This window comes from Canis lupus, chromosome 37, assembly GCF_011100685.1.
Source record: "Canis lupus familiaris isolate Mischka breed German Shepherd chromosome 37, alternate assembly UU_Cfam_GSD_1.0, whole genome shotgun sequence".
In the NCBI taxonomy this organism is placed as follows: domain Eukaryota; kingdom Metazoa; phylum Chordata; class Mammalia; order Carnivora; family Canidae; genus Canis; species Canis lupus.
In genome coordinates this window covers 23,256,818-23,270,476 of record NC_049258.1, presented here as the reverse complement: position 1 = coordinate 23,270,476, position 13,659 = coordinate 23,256,818, and the positions used below count along the sequence as shown (strand labels likewise).

General features: G+C 49.1%; 1 protein-coding gene across 5 annotated transcripts in view; it reads right to left on the bottom strand.

The window, feature by feature from the left end:
* SMARCAL1 (SWI/SNF related, matrix associated, actin dependent regulator of chromatin, subfamily a like 1) overlaps positions 1-13,659 on the bottom strand; it is a 60,472-nt gene that overhangs the window by 37,791 nt on the left and 9,022 nt on the right. For all 5 annotated transcript variants that reach the window (XR_005385376.1, XM_038585687.1, XM_038585686.1 and 2 more), the window contains 4 exons: positions 11,261-11,311; positions 6,258-6,444; positions 2,884-3,034; positions 1,128-1,286 (listed from right to left, as the gene is read on the bottom strand). Coding sequence is in view for 4 of the 5 variants with exons in the window: in XM_038585687.1 (XP_038441615.1) it covers positions 1,128-1,286; positions 2,884-3,034; positions 6,258-6,444; positions 11,261-11,311 (548 nt within the window). In the remaining variant the exon portion in view is untranslated. The remainder of the gene's footprint in view (positions 1-1,127; positions 1,287-2,883; positions 3,035-6,257; positions 6,445-11,260; positions 11,312-13,659) is intronic.

Below are 13,659 nucleotides of genomic sequence, written 5' to 3'. Positions count from 1 at the left end.
ATCCAAAGGCACTGGGTTCCCATTTTTCCAAGAGGAAAAACCAGGATAAACCTCCACTGAAAATCATCCACTGTGCTCTGTGGCCCTGAACGTCTATTAGTGGTGACCTGTACCAGGGGTCGGGGGGCTGCATGCCTTTTCCTAATCTTTATTTGTAAGCCAGATGAATACCCTGAGTTCCGCCAGCTGGCTGCCACCAGGTCTCTCTGGACTTTCCTTACAGACGACTTGAGTAATGAAAAGAAGGGAAGCCAGTTAAATGAAAGATATGCTGTTATACCTGGGAGCAGAACTTGAGTAAAGCCTACTTAAGGAAAACAAAACAAAACAAAACAAAATTCAACTAGAGTGAAAAGTACAGCTGGCCCTTGGCGCAGGGGCTAGGGGTGCGCAGCCCCCCAACCTTGTGCAGTCAGAAGTCTGCATATACTTTTGATTCCCCCAAAATTTAACTCCTCACCCAGCAGCCTTACTGATAACTTAGTCAATTAGCACGTATTTTGTATGTTATAGGATTACTTACTGTATTCTTCCAAAAAAGTAAGCTAGAGAAAAAATTATGAAGAAAATCATAAGGAAAACACATTTATTGTACCGTGCCATATTTATTGAAAAAAAAAAAACCTTGCCTATGAGTGGGCCCATGCAGTTCAAACCCATGTTGTTCAAGGGTCAGCTGTACTTTCTTGGGGTGGGGGAAGAGGGAGTGTCTTTATATTGGTTGGGGAAAAAAACTTCCTATTTGAACTGTGTGCCTGAGCCACTTGGACAAGAGGGCACTGGATGAAGGTACATGCCATTGCTGTCCAGGCCGGCGGCCCAGATGTCCACGCTGGCCTCCAGTCATGACCTCACGCCGGAGAGACGGGCTGCAAACCCCCAGCTCAGGCCTATAAATGCCACTTTTCAAAGAGCTCCCCGGGAGATTCTAATATGCAGCCGGGGTGGAGAACTGCTATTTGAGATGAGTGTAATGTCGGTTTCCCACAAGATAAAGACAGTGATTTTCTATTCTCCTAGAAACAGAGGGAGGCTCCGGGAGATCACAGACATGAAAGTTCTCAGGGCTTTTAAGAAGAAAGTTTCCCCAGAGACGAAGTACTTAAAGACTTTGCCAAGTCACTTACGATGATGACAACTTTAAAAGGGGTTTTTAGCTGTTTTTCTAACTTGCTCAGAAGGTCAAAACTGACAATGTTGACCAAGCCAGCTGTCAGGCGGTCCTTGCCGGTCACCACGACATTGATGCGCTCCGGGCTCAGAGATGGCAGCCACCGAAGGAAGGCCTGGGGAGGACAGGGGAGAATGAAACCTGGGGGATGCGGCCCGCAGCGGCCAGCTGAGACCCCAGCCCGCCCACCAACGACACTCTCTCAGTGGACAACATGAATGCCCCCCAAGAAGCGAACTCGGCGCCTTTCTCTCCACATCCGCTGTATTTGCTGGTGCCCTTGGGCCCACGAACAGTGATCACCTCCTCTGCGCTCCTCCCATCCGCTCCTTCACTTTCCACTCACGACACTGGCTGCCTCTAAGCAGGTGCTTGTTGGCAGTCACTGTGGTGTCTGGATCTCAGGACTCAAATCTCCAACAGACGCTGCAAGTTTCTGCAGCGAGAGGATGACTCTTTCCAAGAGGAAGTTTATAAAGGAATTTTTAGCAATCCCGGTAGATACCGAAGATACTGATAATGACAAAGGTACGTATTGCCTGCTCTCTCCAGACATCGTGCCATCCCTAGCCCAAGCCAGGGCCTAGAGCCAATGCAAGGCCACCAGGTGCCCATTTATCAGTGGCTGGGTCCCCGGGCTCACATTCTGGTGATGGCAAGGCCTGGTTCTTCCTCCAGTTTCGGTCCTGCTCATAACTAAGTGACTACCTGATTCTTTTTTTTTTTTGAGATTTTCTGAGCGTGCTGTGGGAACCTAACACACACCAAATAAATATGTGTTCAACTGTTCGCTTCTGGAGGCAGGGGCGGAATTCAGGTCACAAGGACAGGGAAAAAAAAAATGAGGTATTGTTATGATGCACATTTTTACAGTTTTGCTTTCTCTTTAGCTGGAAGGGCATGGCCGGGCACCAGGCTGACCAGCTACAGGCAGAGTCGCCTCTTCTCCACAAGTGGCTCGGGTGGGGGCTTAGTAAGAAGCTAACATGTGAGGGGACAGACAGCTGCTGTGAGTAGCAGAGAGATGCGAAAAACTACAAACGGTGAATGAGGTCTCCTCTCTCCACCAAGTTTGCTTCTATGGGTGTTTATTGATCTCACAGGACAACTCTGACCCCTGGATTTATGATAAACAAAGCTCACGGCTGAACGCTAATAGTGTTCACGTCCGGTTCCTCAGACATAAAAGCACCTGGTTGACAGTGAGCATCCTGCCCACGCCACCATCTGCAGGGTAACAAACCCTGAGCCAACCACTCAGGAGATGCCCCTTCAAGGTCCTATAATGCTTCCAACTGCCAGTGAGCCTGCTGCTTCCCCTCACTGAGGTCCGGTCTGTCATCTGTAAGTGGGGTTAACGTTGACTCGCACAGCTGCTACAGGATTCAGGGAAATAAAGGAGGCAGTCATTTTGGAACATGAGGTGCTACAGATGAGGGGTGTTAGCGGCAGGGGCACACGAGGTGCTCAGGAAGCATCTGCTGCCAGATGGAGGCAAGTCTGAGCTCATAACGCCTCTTCCCTAAAGGTATAACTCGATTCTAGGTCAGAAAACCAGGCGCCTAGCCTCAGAAGGCCACCTCCTTCCTCTCCCTTCCTCCTTCAGCTGACCTGGGATCTTTTAAAGCTCCCCGGGCCCATCCCCAAGTTGTTATCTGATTGCTTTGATGCTGAGGACACTTCCTGAAAATCACCACACACAGAGAACTGACCTGCTCCCAGGTGAAGCGCACAGATGATGGTACCACCACCAGGAGCGGCCACTCCTTCTGGTAAAAGGCCGCAATGCAGATGGCTTGGATGGTCTTCCCCAGGCCCATGTCGTCAGCAAGCAGCAGGCGGCCTCTCTTCGCTATTGCAAAACTGAAAGCAGACGAGGGGAGGACAGTGGCATGGCACATCTATCGGGGGTGGTGGCTAACCCGCCATCAGGCCACCATGTAAAGCGATACGCGTCACTGGATGTGGGCCACTGCAGTATGCGCCACAGGCCCTGCTCCCCCAGAGAGAGAAGACAGGAGCCAATTAGGGGACGGCATTACAGTAATATTAGTAACACCGAAGAGTCAAAATAGGGACAATGTGGAATGGTGGTCAAAAGGCAGAGAGGCTCTAGAAGACGACCGGGTCACGGAAGCCAAGGGAGGAAGTTTCCAAGAGAGGCGGCCCCCTCAGCCCAGGGCAGATGAGACCTGGGACAGTAAGAGAGGGGCAGGCTGGCAAACAGCCCCTGAATAGGGGCTGAGAGGTCGGCCTGGAGGGGAAGGGAAGAAAGATGGTGGCATCAAAATCAGGTTTTCTCGAGGCCAGAGAGGACATTTATGCACAGGGGCGAAGAGAAGGAGCAGGCCATGACAGAGGACACCGCAGAAGCAGACAGGCCGAGGGGACAACAGTGCCAGGGTGTCTACCAGGGAGCACCAGCCTCAGCGGCTTCTCCTCCACCAGAGCCCTCAGGGTCCCTCAGGCCTCCAGTGTGACAACTCCTGCCGATGCGTTGGGAAGAAGGGCACGTTCTTCTACTCTCCGGATGCCCGACTGGCCTGGGGGGCATCCCAGGTCCATGCTTTGCAGCTGGAGTGATCTCACCCCCCACCCCTTGCCTCAGCCGTGAGATGGAAATAAAAGGCCCTGCCCGGAGGCTGTCGTCAGGGTTGAACAGAGTTCACGTGTAAAGAAGGCACTGACAGCAGTGCCTGGCACCTTCCTAAGTGCTGGGGAAGTGTTTCTCTTATAACCACTATTCCAGAAGAAGAGAAAAATAATCAAGATGAACACTAAAGACGACTTGCTTGACTCACAAATGAATCAGTGAAAAGGGAAAAGGATCCCAAGTGCCAGACGTCTGGTCTCTTGTTCCAAACACCAGCCCTCTTTCATCTGAATTCTGGAAAAACTGATTATTTGCTCAGAAACCTGCCAATAAGCCCATCATCAACTAGCTCTTTTTCTTTCCTTCTCACAGAGCCAACCAAGGCTGCAAGTCCAGCCTCTGATCGGCACTGGGTATGGCTGACGACCATTCCAGGCTGCATGGTCCTGAGTTGCCTGGAAGTGGCATTCCTGCCCTTCCAAAGCCAGCGCTCAGCAAAGGTGGAAAAGTGAGTGGCGCGTCTACAGGTGGCAAGAGCCAGCTTTCCCAGGCTAGGCAGACAACACACATCATGCCATGGCACCGCTCTACCCCTCAGCGGCCACGGTGGCCTACCAGGGGAGCAGCTTCCCCTCCACACCCCCCGGGGCCACGGCCACGATATGCATTCAGTGGCACAGAAGGGAGCCCAGTGAGGTGCCACCCCACTTCTCTGACAGATCTGGCCTCTTCTTGCCACACCTGCTTTGGTTAAATCTTCTGGACTACTTCCAGGTCCAACCCTCCACACAGATGGATGGGGAAGGCAAGGGTGAAAAGATTCATTTTTTTAACCTCACTTTTGAGTTTACAAAACTGACGGCCAGGGCGGCAGGGGCACCTAAGCAACAAGCCATGGAGAGGACCTGCTTCAGCCATTCACAACGTCCCTATGGTTTGGTCCATCCGGGCAATCTCAAAGCAGAACAGACCCTTGAATTTCGTGATCTTTCCTTTTGTCCCTGCCTTGAAGTAGCCCAACCAAGGAGCAAAGTGGCCAAAAATGGGAACACAGGAAACGCCTTCATAACAAAGAAACACAGAGCTGGTATAACACTCCTGCACTCCTCATCACAAAACATGGATTTCAGCTCCAGTTCCACTCCTGGAAGCTGAGTGGCTTCAGGCAGATGACTGCCTTCCTGGGTCACCTGTTAAAAGGGACCTTTTAGATATTAGAGGAACTGGATTTATACCAACGAGACTTTGCTCCCTAAATTTAAGGGTGTTTTCACTGTAGGTCTTATAAAACCAACATGGAACTGACAGCCCTTTTTCCTCAACACCAAAATCCTCCTCTTCAGAGAATGAAAGTCAAAATCTGGATTTAACTAGAAAGTTCTTGAGAAACGCTGCAAGTACCACTAGCGTTTCCGAGCCATAGGGAAAAAGATGGAAGCTACTGGCCAGGCTCTGGTTCTGGCACACAGAACCAGACAGATAACAAAGCGTGTGATCGAAGACAGATGGAACTGGGAGGGAAACCGAGGGAAAGGGTGTGAGCTGAGCTGGGGCCACGGGAAGGCGGGGAGGTGTGACTGTGCCCAAGCCGCAGAACACAATCCTGTCAGAGACAGCCTTTCCCAACCCTCAGGAGCAGGTGGCCTGTGGGCAGGCTGTCTCTCCGTTCACCGGGTCCCTTCCCCCGAGGCCATAGCCCCAACCACACGCCGAATGACAGATGAAGCTCTTACTGTCTCTGGACGGCCATCCCGACCGCCTCTTTCCTCTCCTTGACCTCCAGTATTTTCATTAAAAGGCAAGTTCAAACCTGTCATTTGGCCTCTCCCAAGAAGCTCTGGAGAACAGGACAGGTTACCACATGGGCTTCTCTTTTGTTTATAATAAGACCACCCTGACTTTCTTGGAAAACCCTCACCTCCCACTCTCAGTTCAAGTAACTCAGTGGGCGGGGGGCGGGGGGAGGAAGCTATCAGCTGGTGCCAGGGGTGGGCCTGTCACCCAGTCTCACCACTTAGACCCCCAGCCCCCAGGCCACAACGACTGGTCCCGGCATCGGTGCCAGATTTCAGGTCCCACAGCGTGGGGCCCACCAGGTAAGAGATGCTTCCATTGGTCTGCTAAACTGATGGACGCAAGCCCTGGCCGCCACACCTGAGCACAGCAGGCTGAGAACAACGCAAACTGAGGAGAAATCCGAGCCACCGGTGCGGAGACTTCTGATGAGATCTTTGGAGAGCCTTGGCTTTCTACCACACACACCGAACAACCTCTTTTCTTGAACCTGAGTTGGGTTTCTGCACACCTGCAATCCAGAGTCCTGATTAACTCATGGAATTTGAAATCATCAGGCTTTGCTTACAGCACACCTGGCTGTCTAATGCCCAGATGTATCGAAATGTCCAAGAGAGATGAGGGTTCTTAAAAGAGGGAGCATCTGAACCCAGTCTATACTGAATGATTGTGAGGCAAGGGGAAGACCGGAGAACCTACTTGACTCCTGCTCTCTGGAAGGGCAGCAGACTGGACACGAGCTTGGGGTCCACTCCAGAAAGGTCAGCCTCGGGGATGGGTTGTGTGAGGCAGGGAGACGTCTTCTCTAGCTGTGACGCGAACGCCAGGGTGAGGGTCTTGGGCAGAGGATCCAGCTGAACTTGTGGAAGGCAGCGCACCCTCTGGACTAGAAGGAAGGATAGACGTATGTGAACTGGAGGGATAGGCCCACGAGGGCTAAGGACAGTGAAGGGGCTTTGAAACATGGAGCTCAGTGGCTGGATTTCTGCCGTGTGCCACCTTCTCAAAAACATACCTGGAGAGAAAACCAAGGGTTGGCAGTTGTGTCCTGAGCAAGTACATAAACCCAGAGAGCTGGTTTCCCCGCTTTACTCCTAACTTTCTACAAATAAAGAGGGAGATCACTAACGCAAGATTGATCTTCTACACTACACAGACCCCAGGAAGAACTGCAAATGTTTCTGTGACTGATTTTTTAACCTAAAGCAATTAAAAAAAAATTACCTTAGGATTCTTGTTCAAATAAATAAGGACCCAAGTTCTTAAAAATCAGCCCAGAAAGACCCATAAAAAAGGCAAAACACAGAATGGATGAATCTCGTTTCCATTCTCTTGATGTTCTCTTTAGGTTTTGATGTTCGAGAGTCAACAACTTCACGTTACCAGCTGCTGATGAGCAAGGGACCGGTGCTGTGCTCTGTTCAGAGAAGCTGTGAGGCGTTTCCAAGAAGTATTAGGAGGATAGGCTGTTTACAAACAATAGCAATGACAAAGGACAGAGTCCACACTAAGGCCGTGAGGCCACGATGTAATAAAATACAAGTGCCCCTGTACCCTTGTGACCCTCTCTGTAAGAGGACACTGACCTCCCCTTGAGAGGGGAGTTTTACGGCAGTGATGTCAGTGGTGAAGCAGCTGACAAATCCCTTGGGGTGGAGGGGACCTGAGAGCACCCCACATATCCCTGAAAGCAGGTGTTGGCAAGCTAACACCCGTGGGCGAAACCTGCCTATTTTTGTAAAGAAAGTGTAACGGGAACACAGCCGTGATCATTTGTTTACGAACTACCCAGGGCTGCTGGCTTGCCACTTGGGCAGATTTGAGTAGACAGGAGATGGCACAGCCCACAAATAACCTTGAGTCTTTACTATCTGGCCCTTTATAAAAACAATTTACCAACCTCTGCTAAGCTCAGATTCTAAACTAAGAGTGACCATTCCTCTAACTCTTTCAATTAAAGCTCGTATTTAGGGGTCTTTCCTTCCATCTGTGCAGTTCCAGACCCCCTCCTAACATAACGGATGGGGAAATCTCTCTTCCATTCATATCCATTACCTCAAGTGGGAAAAATTACTTGGTATCTCTATAAAATAAAAGCAAATTAATTTTAATGACTTCCCCTTTTGAAGGCATTTAGCCTCGCCTGACTTTAAAATTAAGAGGGTAAGAAAAAGCCCCTTTATTTGATAAAGGAAGAGAAAAAAAAATAAATCAGAGATCATACAAATAAAACAGGTAATTCTGGGGGTGAGAGAGAAACCAGTTAAAAATGAGACAACAGGCCTAGGCATCCTCGGTGGTAGGATGACCACCTATCTACTAATCATAGGCTGCTGTCCTATGGGTTGTAGCTTCCGAGATGTCCTTCCCTTTTACCATTTCCCTTTGAAAAACCTAATTGGAAGAATAACTACTGTTTGCAGATCTTTGGCTGCTCTTTATCTTTTACCTTTTCACAGGCACCCTGGGAATCCCTGTAACCCTCCAAAGAGGGTTGTTTTCAGGAACCTGGTAAAAGGAACTAAAGAAGAAATTGGGATATATTTCATTTCTAAGCAGTATTATTTGAAATCCTAAGGTTGCTGGTTCTGTATTCCATATGGCCATGTGTTTTCTCTGTATCCTCACAAGGTATTCCAAGGCTTTTGCCCCAGCATCAATCGGCTACCACTGCAAATATTGATCTGAACATGGAGGGCTGAGCCATCTCCTGCTACCTTAAATTGCTTTACATTCTCAATATATTTAAATCCCCATTTTGCGCTAAATGTATATACCAGTTATTTCTGGAAACAGTTTGCGTGAACAGAATCACCAGGATAAGAAATTAGGTAAGGTTGGCAGCTTTAATATAAAAGAGACTTCCATATTGATGGAAAAATACATTTTATGCCTCCAAATTAAATCTGAACATGCTGATTTCTGCACACTTCAGGCGACTGAGCACCCCACGTGCTTTCAGAAACCATTTTCATTTTAATCCTGGTGATCGCCAGCACTCAAATACCTGATGGAAGCTAAGAAAAGGCTGATGATCCGGCTGGTGTGAAATGTGGTGCTTTGTAAGCATTATGTTCTTTCAGCCGTTCAAGAGGAAAAATCAACCTCCACTCTGTCTCCCACCAACTACAGCCTCCATAATCCTATGCTGCTAGTTCAGCCAAGTGGCTCTGTTTCCGAGAAAGCCCTCCAGTTCACTGATGTCCTTTCCAGGTGCTGGAAGATGACAGGAATGTGCTGTCTGGCCTCATGAGTCATCTAGAAATCGTTTCTGTAAAAGAGCTCTTTGGCAGAATGCTACTGAGCCACACGGCAGAGAGATTTTAATGTTTTCAAATAGCAGCTGACAAGACAAGATCAGTGAGGGGGATGCAGAACCCTTCTGGACTGTGACAGCCCGGGGAAAACAAAAGGCCTTTTGCCAATTTCACTGTGGGCAACAGGCCTCAAGGCACTGAGAAAAGAGGGAGGAGGGATGCTCTGAGATTCACCTTATCTGGAGAAAATAATCGTCGCCACGTCATCAGTAAGCATTCGTATGCTCAGGTCTTACTGTCATTTCTCAACGGGTTTCATGTGCACACACGTTCACTAGCTCAGGGTCAGTAACCTAACTTTGCACCGGAAGAACAAGACCCCAGGGGTGCGCGGAGAGGCGCAGAGTCCCCGGGGTTTACAGTCTGTTAACGTGGAATCGGGGCTAAGCCGGGTTATTGGACAGAGCCTTGTCTCCTCAGCTTCTTGCTCACGGGTCTGGCTTCTGCATTTCCAAATGGGTCATGTTACAAACTCAGCATCACCAGTGGGGCCTGAGCTCTGCCTCTGACTTTATCGTGACCTTGCAGTGCTTCCAGTAGGGAAAACAACAGCTTCCTTTCTCTGGGTTCAAGCTTTTCACAACCTATGAAATGGAGAGAATCTGTCTTATCTTCCATAAGACACTGTCTCGACAAGCTAGCGCATACAACAGCAACCTAATTCTAGAATTAGGGCTAGTTAATAACTCCAGATCCGTGGAGTCATTAAGATCAAATGCAAAATTTCATGTGTGGCTATCACGTGCATTTTTCTGGGTGAAGAATCCATCGTCCTCCTCAGATGTTTCAAAAAGTCTACGGCCCACACAAGGTTTGGGACCATTATAGAAGGTTACCTCTGTCATCACGACATGGTATCATGTCGCAAGTCCTTGTTTTTCATTATAATCCTCTGCTAATGCTGTCTGCATCCTGCTTCATGTCGATCCACAAAAATCAAAGCCTTTATGGCTAACATATTTATGTGCTTTTCTGTGGTTGAAAAATAAGAGAGCAAGGGGGAAACACTCACCCCTATTGCTCATCAAAAATTCAGCTTTGGCCAAAGAGTTTGCTGCGAATCACAAGTTCCCAACAGCAGCAGCCACAGGGCCTTGGCTCATCAGGCATCCTTTCTGCCTCAGCCAGTGTTTGCTGATACTAAATAAGAATCTCATTACGTTCAAACTTAAGTGAGTTTGCACCAAGTCTTTCTGCAAGGAATCAAAGGCACTTCCCTTCTATTTAATTTCTGTCAGTAGGGCAGATAAAACTGAAGACCCTGTCCTTCACTGAAAAGACAGGGGGACCCAAAATGTTGAATCGTCTACCTGATGTCACCTTATAAGTCACACGAGGAGGAGACAGAAGGAAAAAACCCAGCTCTTCCCTCTTGCTGACAGCTCTGGCCTGCTGGGCAAGATGGGCAACGACTCGGAGCTCCTCGGCTAGGGCATGTCTCTCCTGGCCTGACTGGGACCAACACTGGCCGGGAGGCCTGATGAGTTCTCCGGGGGCCAAGCAGGAAGAAAGTAAGTGGTGCCAGCTGCAGACCCACTGCAGGCGTGTGACAGCTTGGAAGATGGGTGACAGATGGGTGTTCCGGGACAGGCTGAGCTATGCCCACGTCCCTTTCTCAGGCACGCTAGAATTTACTGCCCCACCCATGCAGAGCACAGAGAGGAATGGGGAGCCCAAACTGGCTTGTCCTTCCTATACCTCTACCTGGACACACAGCCCTTCCCCTGGTCAGTCTCCAAAGTGCTTATTAAATGCTCGCACGCCCGGGCCTATTATGAAGCCCATAACCACTCAATCCCTCTGACCTTCACTTATCATCTAAATGTAAACCAAGAGCCTGTTCTCAGAGAATCTACAGTGGCCCCCCTCTATGCTAAGCAACCTAGCTCACCTCTGATTTCCAGAGTCCGCATCTAATAATTCTGTCACAGGCCCGGAATCTGACTAACCCTGCCACAGTCTGATGGAAGAGGGGGCCCTGCGTCTGTCTGGGCAACTGTAAAGCCACCATCTCAGCAGACAGGGATGTGACTGGAAATATCTTCCCCTTCACTTGTCCAGTACATAGGCATGTAGAATTACCACAGGTGGGGAGTTGGGGTGGGGGGTATCTTCCTTTAAAATACATTATTTGGGCAGCCCAGGTGGCTCAGTGGTTTAGCGCCTGCCTTCAGCCCAGAGCATGATCCTGGAGACCCAGGATCGAGTCCCATGTCAGGATCCCTGCATGGAGACTGCTCCTCCCTCTGCCTGTGTCTCTGCCTCTCTCTCATGAATAAATAAGTAAAATCTTTAAAAAAAATAAAATAAAATACATTATATTTAAGGCAGATAACAAAAGCTTAACCCTAGCATGATATAAAACAAGCAAGGTAGGCATCTCACTTAGTTTATTGTGCTCTTCCAAGAGAAAGTTCCATTTCCTGGTCTTGACATCTGCAACGACAAGAAACAAACAAGCAAGTGTGACACACTGCCCTCATCCTATGTAATTACACGTATCCATTCGTTCCCTGGTTTCGTAAATCCCCAGTAAGTTAGGACGACCTGGCTGGGCCTGTGCCTGGTGCTGGGGAAATCGAAATGGAGAGTGCCTGCCCTTGATGCTTTCAGAGAATTCAGGGAGAGGAGACAAGCAGACCCGGCAACGATACCGTGCTAAGGGGGTGACAGAGGGTCCTACCGGGACCGCAGACACGTGACAGGTCAGAAATGCCCTCCATTTCCAAGATAGGGATAATAATAGCAGCTTACATTTGTTCATGCCTTACTTTAAGCCAGGCGTGGGGCCAAGAGACTCACGAGCGCCATCCCTCTGCTCCTCGCAACCCTAAAAACTGGGCCCTATTATTATTAGTTCCCTTTTATAGGTGGGAAACGAGCTGCACGTGGTCAGAGTGGTTGAACCACCTACATTCAAATCCCGGTTCTGCCCCTTCCTAGCTGTGTGACCTTGGGCAAGTCATGTAACTTCTCTGTGCCTCAATTCCCACATGTGAAAACTGAGGACATGACAGCCCCTGCCTCAAAATGTTTACAACGGGGAGCCTGGGTGGCTCAGTCAGTTAAGATTCACTCCTCCCCTCTCCCCGCTAATAAATTAAAAAATAAATAAAATGCTTATGAACGTGTGTCTGGTAAACAACGAGAACTCAAAAGAAAGCTAGGGATGATAAATGATTATTATTGTTGTTAGTAGTATGATGCTGTCTGCTGATTAGTAGAGTGTAGCACCCACTACGCCCAATACTGACCAACGATGAGCATCTCAGTACTCGACACTGGCTAAGTTCTTCGAGAGTTTCCCTATCAATCTACCTTCTGAGAAAGTCATGGAAGTTTCAAATAGATAAATGCCTTCTGGACACCAGAAGTCAACTCTTCTCTGATCACTGAGAAAGCCAGGTGGCCAGGGAATGAGCAGCATACACACAGTGAGTGGGTGTCAGGGCAAGAGGCAAGGCAGCCCAGTGTAATCTGACAAATCAAAGGCCGACAGACTACTCCTGACGTGGGAACAGTACCGGAGACTCTTCCTGACAACAGCTGGACCCTGTAGCTACGGCAAGAAAATCCAATCATGGCTTCTGGATGTCTGAGTGTGGGCAGGGCTGGGTGTCAATATTTTAGCCGTTCACATTCCCAGAACTGCAGACCATGTCAGGAGTGTGATTTCTCAAAGGTCACACGGTGCAGAATGCACACAGGCCATCTGTACTGGCCTATTAAGGGCTACTCTAAACCGAAGCTGAAAATCCGAGGGAGCGGGAGACGCAAAGAACCCTGGCCCTCGTGTGAGCGGCGCATCTCATTGGCTCAGGCCAGGCTCCTGTACATCTCACGTAAATCCTACTCAGCAGGCTGTCGTTGAGCTAAAACTCTAGGGCAGCCTGGGTGGCTCAGTTGGTTTAGTGCCACCTTCAGCCCAGGGCCTGACCCCAGGGTTCCGGGATCGAGTCCCACGTTGGGCTCCCTGCATGGAGCCTACTTCTCCTCCTGCCTGTGTCTCTGCCTCTCTCTTTCTCTCTCATGAATAAATAAATAAAATCTTTAAAAAGAGAAACTCCATCCATCTAAGGAATAAAAATGTAACAGCTGGCATCACCCTCTTCTTGAAGGAGCCCCAAACCCTGATGAAAGCTCACGGAGCAAATTCTATAGAGGCTGCTTCCATGACACCCCCTGAACGTGATGTCTGAAAAACATGAGGTTTTAAGGCTCTGCTTTCCACTTACCTAAGGAAAAGACTAAAACCGTTTCAAGAATGGAAAAACGTCAATCCATAAAAGCCACGTGGTTTTGTAAAACAACGTGGCCCAAGCTGAGAATGAAACCCAGCAGTTCACAATTCTAAAACAACTTCTGCTCCTTATTCTGACAGGACACATTTTGAAGAGCCTCAAAAAAATAGAGCAGAACTGCTCTGCTTTGGCCAGTGGTTTTCAATTCTGGCTGATTATTAGACTTAAAAATACCAATGCCCAGGCCCCACCTCGAACAAATTAAGTCAGGACCTCTCGATGGGCACAGGCATCAGTGATCATTCTGGGAGTGGGGCTTGGCAATCTGTTTTAATAAACCCTCCAGGGGGATCCCTGGGTGGCGCAGCGGTTTGGCGCCTGCCTTTGGCCCAGGGCGCGATCCTGGAGACCCGGGATCGAATCCCACGTCGGGCTCCCGGTGCATGGAGCCTGCTTCTCCCTCTGCCTGTGTCTCTGCCTCTCTCTCTCTCTCTCTGTGACTATCATAAATGAATAAAAATTAAAATAAATAAATAAATAAAT